Source organism: Hypanus sabinus, chromosome 14 (assembly GCF_030144855.1).
Source record: "Hypanus sabinus isolate sHypSab1 chromosome 14, sHypSab1.hap1, whole genome shotgun sequence".
Taxonomy (NCBI): Eukaryota; Metazoa; Chordata; class Chondrichthyes; order Myliobatiformes; family Dasyatidae; genus Hypanus; species Hypanus sabinus.
Window position 1 is genome coordinate 55,471,683 of NC_082719.1, and position 25,406 is coordinate 55,497,088.

Genomic DNA, 25,406 nt, shown 5'->3' on the forward strand with positions numbered 1-25,406 from the left:
GCTGCTCCTTTTGGTTAGTTGGACATTGGCATGCCAGGTGTTTATCATATTAGCTTGATAATGGGATGAGAACTGTGAAATTCTGAGGTGAATGCGATATTCATGATCGGTACAGCACAGGAGTGTGAGACAACACAAGGAATGACGTATTAATAACCTAGAAATATCACTCTACTTAGGAGGATTATATCAGTGAAATAATAGGCATCATATTCAGAAGTTCCTCTTAATGGGCGTTTCAGCTGCCATTGAAGGTTCTCTATTTTTTAGTGATGAGCTAGGTATTGCATACTTTTGGCCAACAGTTCGGTTGGGAACTATTGACATCCCAGCTTGCCTCTGACTTCTCTGCATGCTCATTGAAACACATAGGTCAGAGATAAGCTGGAGGCTGAGCACTGATGTACAGACCTGCCGAGATCCTGTATATTTCACCTCTAGCCCTCTCTGGTTTATTCCGGCCAATAGCTGGTCTAGGTAATGTGACCATATTCATCTTAATTAAGTAGTAACCACAGGCATGTCTTTACTTAATTTTTGTTACCGTACCTTAACATTTATCATTAATTTCCAGAATCTTAAGGTTTCAAATTAAATTAATTGTATTTTAAAGTTTTGTTTAACATTACTTAATCGTAGAAAAACAATGTTTAAATAACTCACAAATCAGAAATAGCTAAACATTATTCAAATACCTTTGACATTGGTGAGGTCTTTCAAACTGAAAGCTGTCAGTGCTTTCTAGGGGTGCCGCCTCTGTATTCTCAGCCCAAGGGTGATCATTAGTTTCAATCTGCTGTACATTGTAGGATGATTGTGGGGTGTGTTGAGTCAGTTTAGCCAATTCTTCTCATTGAGATGAAATTAATAGGGAGCAGTTGAGCAGATCCAGAATGATCTGGCCATTTATCTTTGTACTCAACTTTAAAAGCATAAGTTTAAGGGCTGCCCCTGTCATCATAAGAATGGGAACACTTCAATTGTCATTAATTGAAGAACTTGAATTATATAGATGAACACTTGAAAGGCCGAGGAACAGAAGGCAATGGACTAAGTGCTGACATATGGGATTAGTGTAGATAGCTACATGATAGTTGTCATATACATGGATGCCCAAAGGACATGCTTCTGTCATATTTTACTCCACAATTGTTTCTTGAAAAGAGAATCAAACCTTGCAAAAACAAAACTGGTTGTGACATGCAATATTAAATATTGAGATTCAAATACAATTGATATCAAGTTATTCCAAAGAATACGGCAATTGTGATAATTTAATTCAGTGCAAATTGTTCGACACTGATTCAATAACTCCGGATGCCTGATCTCTGGGATCTCAGGCCACACTCTAGTTCGTGGTGGTGGGCCAACAACCGTTATGATGGATTGGAACTTCTCAGCAATCCATTTCCTTTAAGCAGCAGAAATGTTGAGTAGGCATGAAATAATAACATTCCACTCATAGCTCTGTTTATCAAAAACACTTAAAAAATCAAGCAATTAATGAGTATGTATTAACTGTGGAGCTATTTAAACTCTGATGATGTGTTGAATGTTCTAGCATATTTTCATAATGATGCCACATGTGTTCTAAGTGCTGCAGCTTTTTACTCCCATTTCCTTTCCTTGGAGACTCTGCAAGGTTTATGTCAACATTTGTAAACAATAATCTATCTGTGTTGACATCATACCTTCTCACCACATAGCTCAAGAGGCAAATCACCTTGCAGTTTTACATTTGTGTATAGTTGAAATGCCTTTAAAAAGTGCCACAGAGTCCATTGAACTTATTTAATGTTATAAAATAAAATTAATGTAACTTGAAGAAACAGAATTTATTGCTGTTATACTTCTAAGTAACAGAATATAGTAATTTAGAGCAAATAATCCCCATAAATTGTGAGAAACTTTTTTTTTAAAAAAAATGCAATAATAGAGTTAAGATCTTTATCAGAATAAATGGTTAAAATACAAGGAAACAATAATACTTTGGAAATTGTACCAAGAAATATTATCACATTAACTTTAATTAACCTGTATCAAATTTCACAAAGTGGACATACTTCAACCTCTTTATTTCGTGCAGATTAGTGTTACCAGTCAGACAACAGAGCCAAGACTTTGCTAAAAGTCACTCAGAATTGAATTCACTGATTCCAAGCACTTTGAGCAGTTCTTCTCCAACAGAGCTTGAAAATAGGCTATTATATTGGAACTATTGGTTCCCTGGCTCCATTAAAACAGCTTTTCAGGTGTTCAGGTCGATTTTCATCATCTCTGGGATACTCTGATAAAATTTATCTTAATGAAGTATTGTTTAAAGCATGTTTGGTTTTTACCATCAATTGAGGTTGGACATTTGAATTGGTCATCTAGTTATGATCTTTAATTGTATGCTTAACATGGATAACTGTATTTTGGACTATTCTCAATGTCTTATGGAAGTTACATACTTCTCACTGTCAATATTTTACTAGTAGCCTGACATTACACTGTTCTCCTGACTTATATTTATGATTGTGGTTAAGTAAGGCTAAAGTATAAGGTGAGAATGTGATTGCAAATGAATGTGCTTACAGGAATATGTCTTCTTTTAACTGTCGGGGTATTGGATGGAGACGAGCTTGCACTGAGAGCATTCTCAATATCTTGGTCAAGTTGATCCAATTTCATAATGAGCAGCACCATGGAATCTAGCCGTGCTCGATCGCGATCTTCCTTCATTTCCTAAGGGAACAGAGCATGCAGTCATAATTTGCAGTCACAGATCTCATAAAATTATAAAGCATTCAGCTCAATAAGTCGTCAGCAGCCCTCTGAGGAGCTTTCCTAATTAGAGAAATAAGATCTTTTTGAAGCACTTCCTACTTTAACAGATAACTTCTAGCTGACCAAAATCTTTTCAACAAGAATAGAAGTGAAAGTTGTCCCCACTTTGTAAATCTACATTTTATTTTAGGAGAATTTGAAGAGTGTGGTAAAATTATAGAATTTTACCCAAAAAGCAATGATGAGTGAGAGACGTATTTAAGAAGCAGATTTATTAGTGGAAAAGGAATCAAGAGACATGATGAGAAGGCAGAACCTAAATAGACGGTCATCCATGATGGGTAAATAATGAAAAAGGCCCGAGTGTAGAAGGGTCTACCCCGCCTCAGTGTTTTTAAATCTTTTTATGAATTATTAAACAAGTAGAAGAGTGTCATATTGTAAGGTAACATAATTGGGAGAAATGTACATAATTCACTATCCCCGACATTGAGTTGAGCTTTCTCTTAACGAGGCTGGTCTGACATGATGACAGTGTGACGTAAGGATTTTTAGCGCACTTTTGTGTTCAGGTTTTGGAGTTCAATAAAGCCTGGAGTTTTGGAGTATGGATTTCATGTAACATAAAATGCCTCATTTCATTTTATTTGTGAAAACCAACATTGGTGACCCTAATGCTCTAGGATGGTTCCAGAGTTATTGAACATGTCGGCCAACACAGTCATTTTGAAACTGTCCGGGTTTTGGGAGCCAATGCCATTTCTTGGTTTGTATAAGCTGAGGCCCAGTTCGCTCTGCGAGAAATCACCACCAAGTTCTACTACGTGGTAGCGTCGCTGAACAATTCCACGTCTGCAAGAGTGGTGAGTCTGTTTGAGCTCCTGACTGAACACCATAATTACTGTTCATTGAAAACTCACCTTTCAAAGACTCTTGGACAATCGGAGTCTGAGAACACCAAACAGTTGTTCTCCTCACCCAGGGCTGGTAATGCTAGGTCTTTAGAGCTAATGGACCACATGCTGTCTCTCCTGGGAAATCACCATCCTTTTTAATTTTTAAAAAACCTCTTCTTGCAGCAAGTGCCTGATCAACTTTGCATAGCCCTCATTAATTCACCTATGAAGGACTTGCTAATTGTCTACACTTAGCTAGGCAGCAGCATCATTTCTCCTCCTTTCTCTACCTCAGTAAGCTTGGTCAGCAAGGTCATCCTCAACATAAGGACAACCGCAAATGCAAAATAGATGGTGCCATGCCTGTGTTTCTACCACACTTGCTTTGGTACAAATGCTAGGAAGTGCCAACCACCTTGAAGTGTTGACAGTGCCAGTGCATTGGGGCATCAGAGGTCTGTGAACACCAGGGTTTCCAGCTCCGAGCATCATCTCTTGTTCATTGTGGCACCCTTTTGGGGTGACATTTATGTGTGTAACGGGTGCTCAAGTTAGTGTGCTGCCAGCATTGCCTATTGATGAGCAGTTAAAGAGTGATGAAACCTCGCTGGAGGCTGCAATCTGCGGCAAGATCCAAACTTATGGAACAAAATGGGTGACACTATACATGGGACTTTGTCCTGGCTAAATTGGCCAGACCTTGCTTGGTGCAGATACCCCGTGCGCCCAAAAACCGTTAGTTGATCTTGAGCACTGTCGGCTTGTGTATGTCAAGGGCTTTGGGTTGTTACCCTGCTCCCCAGGAAGTGCCCCACAGTGACTCAGTCAAGCACATGCACCACTGCATGAGAGTTTACTCGACTGCTGGGGGAGATCCCAAACATCAGCAAGCCCACATTCTCCATGACAGTCACAAAACATGGGGTCAAGCCCCACATTCCCACAACTGACCTGCCAGACCATGCCCCTGCGCGTAGACTGGACCCAGAAAAGCCAACAACCACGAAGACCAAGTTTGCCAACATAGAAAGACTCAGCATTGTACACCGGTTAAATAACCCCTGGGCTTTACCCCTCCATGTGGCCCCCGTTTGATGGTGGATGCTGCCCATATGGTGATTACTCATATCCTAATGAGGCCACCACTTCCGATTATTGCCCAGTCACATCCAGGACTTTTCAGCACGTTTAGCCAGAAAGTTAATTTTTTATAAGTTGTTCAACTTAGCGGCTAACATCAGGTACTGGTGTGCTCAGAGGACATTCCCAAAACAGCTATAGTAATGCTGTTTGGCCTTTTTGACTTTCTACGCATGCCATTTGAACTGAAAAATGCAGCACAGACTTTCCAGTGGCTAATGGACTCTGTATTAAAATACTTAGATTTTCTTTTTGCTTACCTAGGTGACATACTTGACACCACTGCATCCAAATCTGAACACTTATCTCATCTCCGCACATTTTTCGGGCACTTAGGCCAACGTGAGTTGATTATTAACTGCTAAATGCCAGTCTGGGACATCAACCATTGACTTACTCAGCCATCGCATCTCTGCAGAAGGTGCAAACCCCTCCCATCAAAAGTAGATGCTATTATGGATTTCCCACTGCCCCATGCTACAAAAAATCTACAGGAGCTTTTAGATGTGGAAAATTTCTATCACAGCTTCATTCCGTGAGCAGCTAAACTTATGCTCCCCTGTATAGAGTGCTTAAAGCCAATACCCCTAATCAATTGCTTGACTGGTCAGTGGACATGACAGGGCATTTTATATCAAACAAGCTCTTTCTAATGCAACCCTACTGGCTCACCCGCTTCCTAATGCACCCGTTGTCATTACCAGTGATGCCTCAGACTATGCTCTGGGTACTGTGCCTGAACAGCTGGTTGGAGACGTGTGGCAGCCATGCACCTTCTTCAGTCAGCAGCTTAATCCCCCGAAAGGAAGTACAGCACGTTTGACTGTGAGCTTCTCAGTTTCTATCTGGCCACCTGCCAGTTTCATTTTCTTCTAGAGGGTCACCAGTTCACAGTGTTTTTGACCACAAACCCCTTATGCACACCATGTCCAAAATATCAGATCCTTGGTCTGCATGGCAGCAATGCCACTTGGCCTACATAACTGAGTTCACCAATGATATACAACATATCAAGAGGTAAAATAATGTAGTGGCTGATTGCCTCTTGTGGCCAGCCATTGAGGCCATACACACAGGGGTTGACTATGTCAACATGAGAGCCGACCAAGTTACTCAGCCAGAGGTCCAGGCTTACCAAACAGCAGTCACGGCTAGAGGTTGACTGATATTAAGTGCGGGGAAGCTGGTGTTTCTCTCCTGTGTGATGTCTCAACCAGTTGCCTTAGCTGCATTGTGCCCACAGACTGGAGACAACCTGTTTTTGACTCTATACATGGTTTCTCGCATTTGGGCTGGAAGGCCTCACAGAAACTGGATGCACTACAATTTGTTTGACAAGGCCTCAGAAAGGACGTGCATGTGTGGAGTCCCAGTGGGCAAAAATTAACTGTCATTTTCAGGCGCCATTGGCACTTTTAGAGGTCCCTGAATGATGGTTTGACCACGTCAGTGTGGATCTTGTTGGTATTCTTTCCCCCTCCTGCAGTTTTACCCACTTATTTACAATGGTGGACCGTATCAACATCCCACTCATGGGAACAGACATGGATCGGGTGATCATCAGCACCTGGGCTGCCTGGGTTGGCACCCTGTTTGATATTTCCTTTGACCACAGTTCCCAGTTCATTTCAGACCTTCGGAATGCAATAGCCCAGAACTTGGGTGTTAGGCTACCTCACACCACAGTGTATCAACCACAGTCCAATGGCCTATGCAAGTGGTTTCACTGCCCTTATAGAATTCCTTGATTGATGACCGTTGGCATGATCATCTCCCGTGACTCCTGCTGGGGCTCAGAACTGTTCCAAATGAGTTCCAAACCTGTTCCTTGTTGTCCAAGGCCGTATTGGTATATGGTTAGCCACTACGAGTGCCAGATGATTTCATTTCTGACACCATGACCACCTGGTCAGCCTCTGAACAGCATTCCACCTTCCTCAGTAAATTCAATTCCTTTTCACTCATTCCTACCTCCCATCATGGGGTGCAGCACTTGTGGGTTCCATCTCATTTGTTTTTATCTGCTATGCTGCACACTATGATACCCATAGTCCCTTTACAATGGCTGAATCCACATTTTGGAATGGGGAGAAAAGACTTTTTTCCATAGGTAAGAGGGCTAAACTTGAATGTAGTTTGGTAGATCGCCTTAAACTGGCCCAACAGGATTTGGAGTATTCTGCTGCCATGCCCCTGGTGTCACAACATGACCATGAGCATGTCAACACACCTTTGGACAAGCCCTGCCGTTTGTCTACTCATAGAACATAGGACCCGATCTGGGCAACTCATCTGTGCTTCAGACAGGCTCGTATGACAATGCTGGTTTTAGTAAATCCTGGTGTGGGGAGGAGGGCCTGTGTAGGGTAATGTAATTGGGAAAATGTACATAATTCCCAATCACCAACATTGAGTTGGGGTTTTGCTTTAAGAGGCTGGTCTGACATGATCATGTTGTTAGATAAGGATTTTTAGCACACTTTTGTGTTTAGGTTTTGGAGTTCAATAAAATGTGTTATGGTTTTCAATAAACATAAAACATCTCATTTTGCATTCAGTATAACAGGAAATGAATGCAAATATGAAGTTTTCTGTGTTATTTTAAATGTATGTATTGCCAATGTCGCTGAATTCAAGTGGGCAAAGAAGCATTACATACTTGTGGTTGCTGTTCTCGTGAATTCTGCCGTAATAGAGCTACCTTTACACATTAAATGTTGGAGAAACTCGGCCGAAACATCAACTGCACTTTTTTCCATAGATGCTGCCTGGCCCGTTGAGTTCCTCCGGCATTTTGTGTGTGTTGCTCGGATTTCCAGCATCTGCAGATTTTCTCTTGTTTACCATTTCTCATTGTTCTTGTTGAAATATCTTGCATTACCATAACCTGTTTCAGTTTGAGCAAACCGCACAACCTCTTCCCTGGGGGATGATCAATGATACTCAACTGGAAATTTAAAATATTCATATTATTTTGGAAGTGTGATTGTTGTAGTTTGGTAATTGCAATTTTAATCCATTCCATTGTTGTTCAGGTGATTATCTGCAGCATGGAAATAAAACTGAACACGTTTTTGGGATATAAGGACTTAAATTATGTGATCAGGAAAGGCTAATCAAGCTAATATCTTCCATAGACTATATGCAATCTATCCAATCATGGTCTTAATGCAGGCAGTTAATTACTTATGAGAAAGTTTTGCCAATGTACTTCCTGAATTTTAAATGTAATTAAGCCACATTCCAAGATATTTTTCCATCCTCATTTACCACTATTCAATTGAATCTGCTGTTTTCCACAAAAACATCCTTCAGCAACATCCAAGGCATTCCAGCCCATTTGTTGTAGATTACAAAATTAGTGCCTACAATTTTTTGTTTTGTTTCCAATCAGATTTTCACACCTTTTATTAAAGGAATGATTGTCTCAGCCCCAATTCTTGCAGCCTGAAGCCTGCTCTCCATTTCCTTTAATCATAGAAAAAATATTCTTTCTTTACCACTTCATACAGTGAAGTATGAAGTCCTAGAGTCAGCCTTGGCATTAGTTTGTGAATATCATTGATGCGTTAGTAACTTTGACGATGGAAGATGTGAAACAGTACAAAATGTTTCACATCAGACTGTACAAGTGATCTATGTATGATTTCATAAACTTGTTTTGACTTAGTTACATTCTACCTGAGGCAATCCAATGCTTTTCTGATTTTGATGAATGCATTTTAGCTAAAGTGCATTTCTTGATTGTGTCACATCTTCCAGATATTCAACACACCAAAGCATAAAAATCAATCTGCGCTATGTCATCAAACTTTGTATATCTAAAATACTAATTTTAATTTCAAAATGAAACAATGAATACGATAAACATCTAATTTTCTATGATAAACAGAATTGTTAGGAAACACTAAATAGTGTTGCAGTTCAAATTGTTCTTAATAAACTCTAATAAACTGCAAATCAGTCTTATATTATATCATCTTATCCGATTTCTCTTTTTAGCTCCATGAAGTTATACTCAAATCTGTACCAACTGTTACCTTGCTTTGTCATTATTATACCATCACAACAAGAACATGTAATGTGAGAAAGAAAGTAGATTGGTGGTTACATTGCTCATCACAACAGGATGAGAAAATGAGAGGCTGTATTTCACAAAATATTCAATCTGTTAAATTCATAGCATGCTTTGCATCTGAATGGATACAAGCAGTTCAATTTAAAATATTCTTCTACTGGGAATCTAGCTTGTTTAGAATGCAGTTTTAATTTCAAGTAGGTGCTGAGAAAGTGGTGTGTGAAGCATAATAATTTCTTCCTACTGCCCCACCCACACTTAAAAGGAGATTTCTAGAAAAATTTTATTTACCTTGAGAAATTTATTTTGTTGTGTCTTTGCAGAACCTCTTGAAAAGGCTCAGCTGTGGAAAGGTGACATGAAATCCCACCAATGATCTTGTTAAAGGCTGTATATTTACCAGGTTATGGTATTTAGCTAAATTACTACCAATTACATTCCAAATCACCAAATAACCCATACAAACACAATGGAATCTACAAAGTACCTTACACTGCAGAATACTAAAATAACTAAAGCAATAGCAGCACGAATGACAAATGAGAAATAATTTAGGTGAAGTGGTATGAAGAAAACATCCTAGAGGCAAGTGAACAGGACTGAACATATACACATTTTATATATTTATACAAAGAAGATACGAAACATGTGTCTGGGTGATCTGACCAGGGCTGGTTATAGATGTAAAACAAAATTAATACTCCAGTCCTCTCGTTATGGTGGTTAAGTGCATTTGCCTTGCTCAAACAACAATTAGAAAGGCTTCTTGACTATTAATCTTTATAACTTGGGAGTTGGAATATTAAGGTTGCTGTACATACATATCAAGACTAGATCAGATTCTATGAGAAAAACTGATAGATTTTACCTCACAATTGAAAACAGAGATTTGATTTTTCAGCCTTTCTCACATAAACAGAAATATATGCTGACTTTAAATGAAATTGCTAGATTATAATAACCAATGATATTAATGTATATGAAGTAACCCAAAAGAGTGGATTTAAGATTCAAGTACCTTTATTATCAAAGAATGTATAAATTATACAACCTTGAGATTTGCTTGCTCACAGCTAGCCACAAAGCATCTAACCCAAAAGAACAAAATTAAAGAAAGATAAAAATAAACAACAAACACTCGATGCACAGGAGAAAGGGAAAAAAATACAAATCATGCAAACAATTGAATGACCAATAGCAATCTGAACCAAAATTCAGTCCTCAGATGTGAACCCTGGAGCAGCTCAGAGTAGGACCAAAGCCTTGTTTATTTAGTTCATCATGTTAGCGAACACAGAGCACAGCAGTCTTCACAGCCTCAGCACCATGGAGATAACTATCGCAGAGAATGAGCAAAATCAGCTTTTGTCCTGACTGACACTGTCTTCTCAGTCTGTCTGGGCCTACATTTAATTTGACTGAAACGCTGGAACAATGTTAGCCCAGAGGTCTAGCCCTCTGGAGTGAGGACTGAAGATCGTGGAGTGCGATCACTGACTATCTTATTGAATGAGGTTGAATGTCTTACTCCTTTTGTTATAGATCTACAATATTGGGCATGGATTAGGTCTTGATAAAAGGAAGAATGAAAGTTCCACTTACTACCACTTGGTCTAGAACTTTAGACCTTCTTCCTGTTTTATTGTGTGCATTTCCTTAGATATATTTCTCGGTAGTGACAGAATGAAGAACCGATAGATTGTTAAAATTAATTATAATATTTTCATATTATAGTTTAGTATCTACAATTCACTATGCTGACCTGAAAATACATTAGGAAGGAAATATTTCGTGTGCAATTAAGTCTTTCCTTGTCGGTCCTCATCTGGATTAGATAAATCATATAGCCGAAGTAAGCTAAATTAGACCATAGATTGTTTTACAGTTTTAAGCAGATGCAGTTCAATACTTAAGTTCAGCAGTCACTACAAACATAAACGTAATCAGATGATTAATTGCATATCCAACTAAAAGTGCAGCATGCTAACTAATATGACCAGTATTGTTCATTTTAGATCCAATGCTCAAGGCTCTTTTAAAAAAAAAATCACAGCCATAACTAGTACTTAAATAATTTTGGTAAAATGAAGTCCAATCACAGGCTATGTTCCTAACTTCCCCCTACTCCCCTCATCCATATTCTGTTTTCACCTCATGCATATCATAGAGGGTATAAGGAGATTTATTGCAATGATCCATGAAATTACGACATTCAAATATGTAGAGAGGTCAGAAAAGCTGGGATTATTCTCTTTCTCTGTCAATTAGGCTTCTTCTCATAAGGCTTAAAGTTCAAGGGGCAATAGTTCATCCTCAAATTGTAAATGCTAAATTCCTGATGTAGGAGTGACTATACATTGATATTGTGCTCCTGAAATTCAGTTCCATTGTAGCCAACAGAAACAAATTTTGGAAGAAGAGTACGATGAACTATTGCATGAGGATTTTTTTCTCTAATCTTCTTACACAGTTCAAATGACTGTATTGTTACCATCAATCTCATATCTTTATGTCTCCTTAGTTTGATTGACTGTGTTGCACTGTAAAGTACCAGTATAGGGCTCTGAGCATGATTTGACTGGATTCTATTCATTCTGAAGGATGGCCGTTTCTGACAGGAATCCTGTTGTTTTGTCTCTGTAGTTCAACATTTTAATTGCCTTGTTCATTGTCATTCTGCAATGGATCACAATGCTGAGCTCGGAATCCATCAACCATCATAGAGTTCTTCCAGTTCCATTTGCAAGTTCAACAGCACACATGATATATGTTGGTTGAATATTTCTTTCTTTTTTTCAGCAGAACTCTACATTTATTCAGCTGTTGTTTTCTTATGTCCATTCACACATTTTATTCAACTCATTTGTATTTCTTAAGATTCAAGTTTGTTTAATGTGATTTCCCGTATGCAAGCGTAGTGAAGACTGAAATAATCGAGAGGACATAGTTTTAGGGTGCTTGGAAGTAGGTATTGAAGGGATGTCAGGGGTAAATTTTCCACATAGAGAATGGTGGGTGCATGGAATGCACTGCCAGTGACGGTGGTGGAGGTGAATACAATAGACTCTTGGACAGGTAAATGGAGCTTAGGAAAATAGAGGGCTATGCACTAGGGAAATGCGAAGCAGTTTCCAGAGTAGGTTACATGGCTGGCACAACATTGTGCGCCAAAAGGCCTGTAATGCATTGTAAAATACTATAAATACACAAGATAGCTTATATACATAGATTGATTGTACGTACATAATGTGATACTAGATACAGGAGGGTCTATACATTAGGTGACTCCGACAGGATCTGACAAGTAGTGGTGGTGGGGAGGGTTAATGGATGGAGGTGTTGATCAGCCTTACTGTTTGAGCAAACTAACTGTGTTTGAGTCTGGCCACCTTTCTGTATATATATACTTGATGGCAGATAGACCGGGGCGGGTGATGCTTTGGCCAGTTTTGACTACCCGCTGTAAAGCCTTCCTGTCTGCTGCTTTGCAGTTTCCTTATAATATCATGGGCAGCATACAAGGATGCACTCTGTAGATCATCATAAATATTGATGTACATAATCCATCTCTTTTCAGCCTCTTTAGGAAGTTGAGGTGTTTGTGAGCTTTCTTGATGGAGAAGGGTATTTTCTGGGACCATGAGGGATTGTGTGAGATGTTCAATCCCAGGAGTTTGAAACGGCTCACAGTTTCCACTGCTGTGCCGCCGATGTAACAAGGGGTGTGACTATGGGTTCTCCTGAAAGCGATAACCATTTTTTCCATCATACTTACAAACATTGATCCTTGCTGTGGTATGTTTTGACTTTGATCAGATTGCATTGCTTTGGACTCCCAAATTTCCATTGTAGGTAATACAAGTAATAGGAAGGCAAAGTCTCCAATATTATCTACAATTAATCTTCACCCAGTGTATTCATCTTCAACAGATTTGCCAACAAAGTTGCTGCACTCAAAGAGGCACAGTGAGGAAAACAGGAGACCAAGAGAACACAGTGAGCAACGACACATCCTCTTACCAATAATATAGGATAGGAAACTGTTTTAAAACAGAAAGGAGAATAGAATAAGTGATTGAGAAGATCTAATCTCTTCAATGTAAAGAAAGAAGGAAATGAAAATTGTTCTGAGAAAACACAGGGGGACGAATGCAAAAAGAAAAAAATGCTTCATATTTGTCATTTTGAAACCGCTTGGAATGATACAACAGACCCGAAGTGATCAGTGTTCAGAAATGGAGAGACTGATTTACAATAATTGATAAGTATTGCACTGTAGATTTTTAGATAGTAAGGGATTTAAGGGGTAATGGGCCATTGCAAGATTGCAGTACTGAGGTAAAAGATCTGCTGTGAATACTTCCATTGTTGTATTTTTTGTTCTTAACCCATTATTAAAATGGTGCTGATGTACTTACCTGCTAGTTCTAAACATTTGCCATCAATTTAGTTCATACCCAACACCCTAATGCAAGCATTTTACATTTCTATAGATTTCAATGGTGTAGAGAGTAAAATATCCTTTTAGACTAAATGAGTGTCACAACATAAAGAGCAACTTCTGGCTGTTCACCTTTAATCACCCTGCTGCTCCTCTGCTGAAGCTGTCGTTCCATTGCTACATAACTAACAAAGTCACTGTTATCCTCACAGTTGGTTTTAATGGCCCCTTATAGATCTTTGTGTCTGATTCAGCAACGTAACCTTATCATGATTACTTCATATTTTCTATCCATCAGACAACTTCATATTCAAATGGAGGTAGTGATGGAAATATAAGCTTAATACCATGTGAATTAAGCTTCTGGACAAGATTCTCATCCCTCATTTCTACTCAAGGAGTCTGCCTGTGTATCCTATCTTGAATCTTAGACAAACACATTTTATAACTCATTCTTTTTTTGGTAGTTTATTCATTATATTAATCAGTGCATCAGATTAAAAGTAATGACTATTCTGCATTCTCTGTACAGTTACCCAAAATAAAAGCCATAGGCATGTCAGCTGTCTTTGTTGGAAAAAAATTCCAATGCATGATGCTGGTTGTTTTTAAAGGTCAGGAGGGAATTCATCACTAGTCATTGCTTCTTTGCTTCGTTTATCCAGATGAGGAGGAATTTCCACAGCAAAACTGAAACAGTATTTCTGCTGCTAATATTTTCAGAGTTAATTCTTCTAAATGTTCTCATGACATGCATGGAATTCTGGCTATTTGTAGGGCACAAGTGTAAAAATATCATCACACTGAGTACAGCGACTTGATTATAGTCAATTCGTAATAGTGCACTATTTAAAGATCTCAAAGAGAGATTTGTTCAAGAAGTATTGATAGCCATCTCTTCCTGCACTCCCACCCTTTGCTTATCCATGGACCAAAGCCCTGACTTTTAGACTAGGATTTGAAATAAAGCTAAATAACTTCTGTAGCTGAAAGAGTCTTTTGTCCTCTGATGTCGTAAGGAATTCTAACCATCTTAACATGGACATGTGAACTACTATTGAAATACATTTCTAACATGACCGCAGGGGTCAGATAGCTACCATCAGGATTTTCAACAATATACCATGAGTTCTAGTAAGAGTTTCCAGAGTTTATGGCATCTAAATAGTATTATTTTCGTCAAATTCAAAGGAAAATGCTGATATTTAATCAGAATTGAACTTGCAAATTCCATGAAGCTTAATCGTATTTTCATCTGCACTGTGAAGAACATACAGTATATTGTTTTATTTTCCTATAGATTTCCATTTGCAACTGAACAAAACATGACAAGAATGTTATTACAGTGGTTACTAACTGACCCATGACTTAGACATTGAATTGATTGCTATTTTAACTTCTTGCCTGCAGTGAAACCATGTTCGGACATAATGATTTACTTATATGGAAGAAAGAATTTTATTCTTTTTTTCACAGGTCATGAAGGTATCTTTTTTGCAATCCCTAATGTTTTTTGAGTGTCATGAAGTCATAGAGTTGTACAGCACTAAAACAGGACCTTTGTCCCAGTTGATTTATGTCAAATAAGATGCCATCTACACTAATCCCATTTTTTTTGCATTTGGCCTATATCCCTCTATTCCTTTCCCATCCAAGTACCTGTACAAATGTGTTTTAAATGCTGTGATTGGACTTTCCTCTACCATCACCTCTGGCATCTTGTTCCATAAACCTCTATGTGAAAAACTTAACTGTTAGATCTCACCTAGCTATTACTCCTCTCCTGCTAAACCCCTGTCCTCTAGTTTTAGACTCCCCTACACTTAGTAAACAACTGTGACTAGTTACCTATCAATGACACTTATAATTTCATAAATCTCCTTCAGGTTACCCTTTAGCTTCATATGTTCCAGTGAGAACGATCCTGATCAATCCAATCTCTACTTGTATCTAAAGCCCTCTGTTCCTGTCAACATTCTGGCCATTATCTATCTATCTACCTATTAGCAGGTGACAGGACCTTCCAGCCCAACAAATTGGCACCATCTAACTACACCCATGTGCCTAATTAACCTACTAACCATTAGGTCATTAGAATGTGGCAGAAACTGGAGCATCCAGAGGAAATCCGCAGTGTCACAAGGAGAATATACAAATTCCTTCTAAGCAGCAGAGTGCGGTTGCACCCAGGTCACTGGCATTGTAATAGAATTGTTCTAATTGCTATGCCACTGTGCTACTGTCTTTTTAGTGCAACCACATCCTTCATATGGTGTGGTGATCAGAATTACACATAATTGTCAAAACCAAAATCGGGTTTATTGGCGCAAGTACAGATGTAATGAAAAACTTACTTAATGTGCAAAGTATGGCCTGACCAATGTCTTGTACAGCTGCAACATGATATCCCAACCTGTATCCTCAACACCCCTGTCTACAAAAGCAAGCTTCATGTCTTCTTCATCTCCCCATCCAACTGTATCAGCATTTTCAGAGAACTACGAGCTTCCAATCAAAGTCCTTCTGGACATCAACACTTCTAAGGTCCTTCCTTGTCTTTTACTGTTTGTGTCTGGCTAGCATTAGATGACCCAAAATGTATTATCTCACACAGTCATGATGAAGGGTCTTGGCTGAAATATTGACTCTATTCCTCTCCATAGATGCTGCCTGACCTTCTGGATTTCTCCAGGATATTGTGTGTGTTACCACACACTTGTCTGGATTATATTCCATCTGCCTCCTCTCTGCCTAAGTTTTCAGATGATCTGTGTTCCTCTGTATCCTTAGGCAACCGTCTTCACCATCTCCATCTCCATCAATGTTCATTTTGTCAGCAACCTTATTTACCAGACCACAGACATTCTCATCCAAGTCATTTATATTAAAGACAAATAACAATGACCCCAAAAGCAATTTTTGTGGTACACCATCACTTAAAGAGTTTCAGTCAGATATACAGCCCATCACTATTAATCTCTGCTGCCTATCAGCAAGTCAAATTTGGATAGGTTTTCAAAACACAATGGATCACATATGCCTAACTTTTTGTACTGATGCCTGTACAGGATCTTGTCAAAAGCCTTACTGAAGCACATGTGAAGTACATGTGTAGTGGTTCACAAGGATGATTCCGAGAATGAAATGGTTATCATATAAGGAACGCCTGATGGCTCTGGGTCTGCATCACTGGAATTTAGAAGGATGAAGAGGGACCTCATTGAAAGCTTTTGAAGGTTGAAAGGCCCAGACCGAGTAGATGTGGAAAGGATGCTTCCCTTGGTGGTGAATATAGGACCAGAGGGCACAGCCTCAGACTAGTGAGGCATCCATTTAAAACTGAGATGCAGAGAAATTTCTTTAGCCAGGGGGTGGTGAATTTGGGGAATTTGTTATCACAGGCAACTGTGGAGGCCAGGTCATTGGGTCTACTTAAGGCATAGATTGATAGTTTCTTGATTGGATACAGCATCAAAGGTTACAGGGAGAAGGCCAGGATGTGGGGCTGAGGAGAGAAAGAAAGTCAGCCATGATTAACTGGCAGAGCAGACTTGATGAACCAGATGGCCTAATTCTGTTTCAATGTCTTAGGATCTTATATCTACCATTGTGCCTTCATCAATCTCCTGAGTAACCTCTCAAAAAGCTCAGTCAGGTTTATGAATCAGATTTCTCTTACACAAAACACAAGATCAGTTCCTGTCTTCCAAGTGTTAAAATCCAATTGCAATTTTTCCTCATGTTATCCTTGCTACTGATATACAAGGCTCACATACTTGCAGTGTTGTAGCTTACTCATAGAAGGAATAAAGTTGTAGACAAATTTCTAAATGAGGAGAAAATTCAGAAATCAGAGGTGCAGAGGGACTTGGATGTCCTGAAGTGTAGATTCCTAGAGGTGTACAAGATAATGAGAGGCATTGATCATGTGGATAGTCAGAGGATTCTTCCCAGGGCTGAAGTGGCTAACATGAGAAGGTATAGTTTTAAGGTGCTTGGAAGTAGGTACAGAGCAGACGTCAGGGGTAAGTTTTTTTTCCACGCAGAGAGTGGAGAGTGCATGGAATGGGCTGCTGGTGGCGATGGAGGTGGAAACAATAGGGTCTTTTAAGAGACTCCTGGATAGGTACATGGAGCTTAGAAAAATAGAGGGCTACGGGTAAGCCTAGGTTGTTCTAAGGTAAGGACATGTTTGGCATAGTTTGTGGGCCAAAGAGCCTGTATTGTGCTTTAGGTTTTCTATGTTTCTATGTTAACTTGCAGGTTGAGTTAGTGGTTAGGAATGCAAATGCCATGTTAGCATTTATTTCAAGAGGACTGGAACATAAATGCAAGAATGTAATGCTGAGGCTTTATAAAGTATTGGTCAGACCGCACTAGAAATGCTATGAGCAGTGTTTGGGCCTACATCTAAGAAAAGATGTGCTGGCATTCGAGAGGGACCAAGAATTTCAAAAGAATAATTCTGGAACTGCAAGGGCTAATGGATGAGGAGCATTTGATGGCTTTGTGCCTATACTCACTGCAGTTTAGAAGCATGAGGGGGGATTTCATTGAAACCTATTGAATATTGAAAGGCCTGGCTAGAGTGGATGTGAAGAGCATGTTTTCTATAGTGGGGGAGTTTAGGACCAGAAAGCACAGTCTCAGAGTACAGGCATGTCCTTTTAGAACAGTGACAAGGAGGAATTTAATTAGCCAAATGTTGGTGAATCTGTGGAATTCAATGTCACAGATGGCTGTGGAGGCCAAGTCAATGGGTATATTTAAACAACAGGTTGATACGTTCTAGATTATTAAGAGTGTCAAAGGTTACAAGGAGAAGGCATGATAATAGGGTTGAGAGGGATAATAAATTGGCCATGATGGAATGGTGAAGCAAACTCAACAGACCAAATAGCTGATTTCTGCTCCTATGTCTAATGGTTTTACGGTCATACCAATCTTCTTGAATATAGAAACAACAATGGCTTCCATTATCTCACCTGTGGATAAAGATGATGCAAGCCCTAGAAATCTCCTCCTTTGCTTGCCATAACATCCTAGGATAGAGCCTATCAGACCCTAGTGATATGTCTACTTTAATATACATCAATATCTCTAATACTTCCTTTGTGGATTGCTAAACCACTTCAGAGGTAGTGAGAGGTCAATCTCTTCCTATGGGGCTGCTGCAGAAAGGAGATGGAAAATATAGGGAGAGAGCAGGCACATGCTTTCTAAACACCCATACAGATTGAGTCCTGAGCCATGAGTGTCCCCACACTATTGTGAGACCTGGGTTAATCATACTGATAGAGATAGAGACATAGATTCATACACCTTGAAATGTGCCACTTGACCCAACTCTGACCAGTGGACACTTTTCAGTACAAACTCCATTGTCCAGCACTTGGTCCATAGCCTACATCTGAGCAATTCAAGAGTTCATCTAAATAAATTTTGAATGCTGTTGGTGATCCAATTTAAACCACTCTCTTTGGCAATGCATTCTAGATACTTACCACTCTCTGGTGAAGAAATTCCCCACTATATCCTCTCTAAATCTCTTCCCTCTAACCTTAAATCTATGTCCTGCAGTTTTATACAGGAAATATTTCATTACAGTATAAGTGTATCTGCCTCATTGTGTACCTTTATGTCCTCTTTATGCACCTCAATATGTCCCCTTGCAACCACCTCCATCCCAGAGTTTAACAGATCTAGCTTCTCTGCTCTGTTTTTCATTCTGGATATCATAATGAAAGATTTCCTCTGCACCCTCTCCTGCAGGAAGGTGACAGAACTTTAAACAGTACTTCAGATGAGGTTGGACCAAGGTTCTAGCTACTATTTATGCTGCATGACAGAGTACTCTCAAAATACATCACCTCATTTTGACCATATTAAACTCCATCTGCCATGTTTCAGTGCATTTCAGCAATACATCGATATCACTTTGCAACCTAAAACTAACTTCCATACTATCTACAGCCATTCCTGTCCTCCATCAACTTACTGATCATGCCTCTTGCATCCAAATCAAAGACATTCACATATCCTATAAAGAGCAAGGGTCCCAGCACCAGTCCTTTCTGGGTACTGCTGGGATGTCCTTACAGGGCATCCAATCACAAAACTACACTCTACCTCCCTTTACATAAGAAAATCTGCAGATGCTGGAAATTCAAGGCAACACACACAAAATGCTGGAGGAACTCAGCAGGCAGCATCTATGGAAATGAATAAACATTCAACTTTTTAGACTGAGACTCTTTATCAGGACTTGCTCTGTCTCCTATTGCCAAGCCAATGTTGGATGAAAATTTCCAACTTGCCCTGGATCTGATGGGCCTCAACCTTCAGAACCAATTTCCTATGTGGGACCCTGTCAAAGGTCTTACTAATGTCCATGCACATCTCTCCAGTAAACTTTGTTATCTCTTCAAATGGTTCATTGAATTTGGTCAGAAATTTCTTCCCTTGACAAAGTCACGATAGCTGTCTATAATTGGTCAATGCATTTCCAAGTGATCATTAATCCCCTCCCTTCAAATTATTTTTTCCCCAGCGTCTTCCGTTCCACTGATTTTATATTCACAGGTCAATAGTTACCACACTTTTCCCCGCTTTTGTGCTTGAAAAGGGTTCCACATTTGCTGCCTTATAGTCCTCTGGTCTCTCCTGTGTCCAGTGAATATTTAAAAATCTCCTCATACAGAATCCCAGAAATGTCTTCCCTTGCCTCCCATAGGGATCTTGAACAAATCGCATCTAGTGCTACTTCCTCTTTATTTATGTATACCTTCAGTAGACATTCACTGACCCCTTTACAGAAATCTCCAACTACAAAGACTGCTTGCTTTGTGAATGCCAATAAAGCATCTCCATTTAGTGATCTCACCTATATCTTCTGGCTCCAAGCACAGATGACCCATTTTATTCCTAACACTTTCTAGTTCTACTGTGGCTATTATTTTGTCCTTAATATATTGATTGAATGGCTTTTGATTTACTTTAATCTCTCTGAGTAGTTTTTCATAGCCCCTGTTAGCCTTCCCAATTTCCTCTTTTAAGGGTTTCCCAAAAATTTCTATATTTTTGTCTGGCCTCTTTTTTCATTGGTTCCCCATGTATTTTCTGTTTATCCAACCCTTAACATCTACTCTTCCCCATGTTTGTTACCAGAATCCTTTACCTCTTATAGGAACATGTTTGCTTCAAACTCTTGCTATTTCACGCTTGACTGCTTTCCATTGTGCAATTGTAGGCTTGCCTACAAGTAAATGCTCCCAATCTACTTTTACCAGTTCCTCCCTTAAGTTAGTGAAATTGCCCCTGACTCCCACCCAACTGAAGAAATTTTCTCTTTTTCCAAAATTGCTTTACAAGACCATAAGGCCATAAGATATATGAGAAGAATTAGGCCATTTGGCCCTTTGAGTCTGCTGGCAGAGGAGGAGAAGCTGTTCCTGAATCATTGAGTGTGTGCCTTCAACTCCTGCATTTCCTCCCTGATGGATATGTCTTGGGTGATGACTTAATGTTGGATGCTCCTTTTTCAGGTATCACTCCTTGAAGATGTCCTGGATGCTGGTGAGACTAGTGCTCATGATGGAACTGAGTTTACAAGTTTCTGCAGCTTATTTCGATCCTGTTCAGAGTGCACACCCCCATACCAGACGGTGATGCAGCCAGTCAGAATGCTCTCCATGGTACCTCAGTAGAAATCTGCGAGGGTCTTTGGTGACATACCAAATCTCCTCAAGCTCCCAATGAAATATAGCCATTGTCTTAACTTCTTTGTAATTGCATCGATATGTTGTGTCCAGGATAGATCCACAGACATGTTGACACCCAGGAACTTGAAATTGCTCACTCTTTCAACTTCAGATCTGTCTATGAGGACTGGTGTATGTTCCCTTGTCTTACCCTTTCTGAAGTTCACTATCAATTCCTTGGTCTTACTGACGTTGAATGCGAAATTGTTGCTGTGACACCACTCAACCAGCTGATCTATCTTGCTCCTGTACACTCTCTTGTCACGATCTGAAATTCTGCCGACAATAGCTGTGTAATCAGCAAATTTATAGATGGCATTTGAGCTGTGCCTAGCCACGCAGTCATGGGTGTAGCGAGAGTAGAGTAGTGGGCTAAGCTCACATCATCAAGGTGTGCCAGTGTTGATGAGCAGCGAGGAGGAGATATTGTTTCCGATCAATACCTTTGTGATCAGAACTGTAGGACTGATTGTGTTAAATGCTGAGTTGTATTCAATAAACAGCAGCTTAATGCAAGTGCTAGTATTGTCCAAGTGATCCAAGGCTGCATGAAGAGTCAATGAAATCACATCCACTGTAGACCTATTGTGGAAATAGGCAAATTGCAGTGGGTCCAGGTTCTTGCTGAGACAGGAGTTAATTCTAGTCATAACCAAACTCTCAAAGCACTTCATCAGCATGGATGTGAGTGCTACTGGATGATATTGTTAAGACAGCTCATCCTGCTCTTCTTGGGCACTGGTATGACTGTTTCCCTTTTGAAGCAGGTTGGAACTTCTGACTGTGGCAAGGAGAGATTCAAGATGTACTTGAATACACACACCAGTTATTTGGCACAGGTTTCCAAAGCCCTACAAAGTACACCATCGGGGCCCGTCACTTTGCGTCTTCTTAAAAGACGTTCTGACAGTGGCCTCCAAGACAAAGATCACAGGGTCATCAGGTGCTGCAAGGATCCTCATATGTACTTTTATTCGCCCTTTCAAAACGAGCATAATAGACATTGAGCTCATCTGGGAGTGAAGTATCATTGTCTATTTGCTGTCTGCTTGCAGGAGCTGATGATTCAGGAGTTCCATCCATGTAACTAATTGCCTAATTCTCTTCTACATCCTTTATAAGACTTACTCACCTTTCCTAAAATATGTGACCAGAAGGCACTATGTGTTAAACTGCTGGTATATGAAGATTCTGCATAATCCAACCTATTTTCTACTTAATGTCTATGCTTATGAAATAGTTCTCTTTCTTTTAAGCTCACCTGTCACTTTCAAAGATTTATTTGTGTACCAGATACCTCTGTTCTATCACACCAGTGTCATTTAATTAGCATTGCCCTTCCTCATTCTTTATGCTAAATTTTAAACCATACTGTGATTAAAAAAATCACTGTTTTTTGAGCAGAAGCACATCTAATTGGTGCTACTTAAGAAACTGTTCACTCTAAGCATGGGGTAGTGTCTAATGGCCGCATCAGTGCACGTGACTGATGCCAGTTAGAAACTGTTTGGCAACAGTCACCTGTCCCAATTAAGTGGCATAGTGTTCCAAATAAACAAAGGAAAACCTGACTACTTTCTCAATTAGGTATTTTTCTTTAGAAATTGTCCTTAATATGAACTGCCCTGATTAACTGATGGTCTAATTAACTAGAATCCACTGCATATTTAAACTTGCTTTTAACTACCATCCTTTTGTCTTTTATTTTCATGTTTGTACTTTATTCTATCATAAAGCACATTGAACTATATTGTTTGAATCAAAAGTGGTCTATAAATAAGTTATTATTATTATTTTTCTGTATAAAATGTGATTTGCCTTTTGTCTGCTTACCTTGTAGACTATCAGTTTCTATTCATACTCTTACAGTTATTCCAACAGCTGACCACACCAGCAAATTTTGAAAAATTTTTCTGCACAGCCTATTCAACTCATAAGACTATAAGACATAACACATAGGAGCAGAAATAGGCCATCTGGCTCATCGAATCTGCTCTTCTATACAATCATGGCTGATCCTTATTTTTCTCCTCCTCAACCCTGGTTCCTGGCTTCTCCCCATAACCTTTGATGCCATGTCCAATCAAGAACCTATGAATCTCTGCCTTAAGTACACCCAGTGACCTGGACTCCACAGCTGCATGTGGTACCAAATTCCACAAGTTCACCACCCTTTGGCTAAAGAAATTTCTCTGCATCTCTGTTTTGAAAGGACGCTCCTCTATCCTGAGGTTGTGCTGACTTGTCCTAGACTCTTCTACCATGGCAAATACCCTTTCCATATCTGCTCTGTCTAGGCCTTTCAACATTCAAAATGTTTCAATGAGATCCCCCCTCATCCTTCTAAATTCCAGCAAATACAGACCCAGAGCCATCTAACGTTCCTTGTAAGATAACTTTTTCATTCCTGGAATCATCCTTGTGAATCTCCTGTGTATCCTCTCCAATGCCAGCACATCTTTTCTAAGATGAGGGGCCCAAAACTGTTCACAATACTCAAGGTGGGGTCTTACCAGTGCCTTATGAAGCCTCAGCATCACATCTTTGCTCTTGTATTCTAGACCTCTTGAAATGAATGCTAACATGGTATTTGCCTTCCTCACCACTGATTTAAGTTAATTTTCAGGGTGTTCTGCACAAGGACTCCAAAATCTCTTTGCATCTCAGATTTTTGGATTTTCTCTCCATTTAGAAAATAGTCCATACATTGATTCCTATCAACGTGCATGACCAGGCATTTTCCAGTATTGTATTTCATTGCCCATTCTCCTAATCTGTTTACGTCCTTCTGAATCCTACCTGTTTTCTCAATGCTACCAGCCCCTCCACCAATGTTCATATCATCTGCAAACATGGCAACAAAGCCACCTATTCCTTCATCTAAATCATTTACTAACAGCATAAGAAGAAGAGGTCCCAACACCAACCCATGCAGAACACCACTAATCACTGGCAGCCAATCAGAAAAGGATCCTTTTATTCCCACTTGCTGCTTCCTACCAGTCAGCTAATGCTCTAACCATGTTAGTAACTTTACTGTAATACCATGGGCTCTTAACTTGGTTAGCAGCCTCATGTGTGGCACCTTGTCAAATGCTTTCTGAAAGTCCAAATATACAATATCCACTGCATCCCCTTTATCTATCCTACTTGTAATCTCCTCAAAGAATTCCAATAGGTTTGTCAGGCAAGATATTCCCTGAAGAAAACTTTGCTGACTTTGTAGTATCTTGTCCTGTGTCACCAAGTACTCCATCACCTCATCTTCAACAATTGACAAATTATGGATGTATTTCAATTCATAGGGTTCCCAACACTGACCCTGGGGAACACAACTTTCTGCCATTCTTCAATTTGATAACCAAGCATTTACCATGACTCTATGTAATGCCCTTAAGCTGATTTCTTATCTACAGGCCAATAAAACTTTTGTTATGTTGGCTTTAATTTACTAACATGCCTTTTCTGTGGAACTTGGCCAAGTGCTTTCTGAACTCAGTACTGATGATATTAACTTCAATCTTCTCTGTTACCATAATCAAAAAGTGAATTCAGGTCAGTCAAATGTAATTTGCCTTTAACAACTCCATACTTGCTTCCTTCAATAACTCAAACATTTTTCAGATGGCCATTAACTTATTAGTAAATATTGGAAAATAAGAACTTCACATCTAGGAGTAATTTGACTCGCCCATGATTACAGATGTACTGTACCTGATCCCCTTCTTGCAAAATATGTCATTGATCATTTTGTATTTCTGTGGCACAACTCTTATGATTTGGGAGGACTGAAAAGTTGTGACAAAATTATGTAATCTCCACCCTGATTTCCTTCAGCAATCTAACATGCATCTCAGTCTTTCTTGTGTATCATCCTTATCAACTTCCATTCCATTAATTATTTTGTATTTTTTGTAATTTTTACTGTATCCACTTCCTTGATGAACACTGACACTAAGTACTCATTCAGTGTTTTAACCATATTTTCTATCTCCATGCATGGATCACCTTCTTTATCTATAACCAGCCCTTTCCACTATCTGCCTACCTACTTAACTGTTATTTGCTTATACAAGCTATTTGGTTCCTTTTATGTTAAGCCATTCTCCTCTCATATTTTCTCCCTTTATTTTCCTCTTAGCCAACTATTCAACTTAGTTCTCACTTGATGCACTATTCACATTTCTTACTAAATGCCATTATATTAAACCTATCTGTTCGCAATATCCAGATCTCCTACCTTTATCTCCTCCTCCTCCTCCTCATCCTCATCATCATCAGGTGCCGTGCCCAGTTTGAGCTTTGACTGCCATGGCCCACAC

The 25,406-nt window shown here is 39.4% G+C and overlaps 1 protein-coding gene across 2 annotated transcripts in view; it reads right to left on the reverse strand.

Moving 5' to 3' along the window:
• Nucleotides 1-25,406, reverse strand: part of dlc1 (DLC1 Rho GTPase activating protein) — a 447,394-nt gene that overhangs the window by 321,591 nt on the left and 100,397 nt on the right. For both annotated transcript variants that reach the window (XM_059989261.1, XM_059989260.1), the window contains exon 3: nucleotides 2,578-2,727. In XM_059989261.1, coding sequence (XP_059845244.1) covers nucleotides 2,578-2,727 — 150 coding nt within the window. The remainder of the gene's footprint in view (nucleotides 1-2,577; nucleotides 2,728-25,406) is intronic.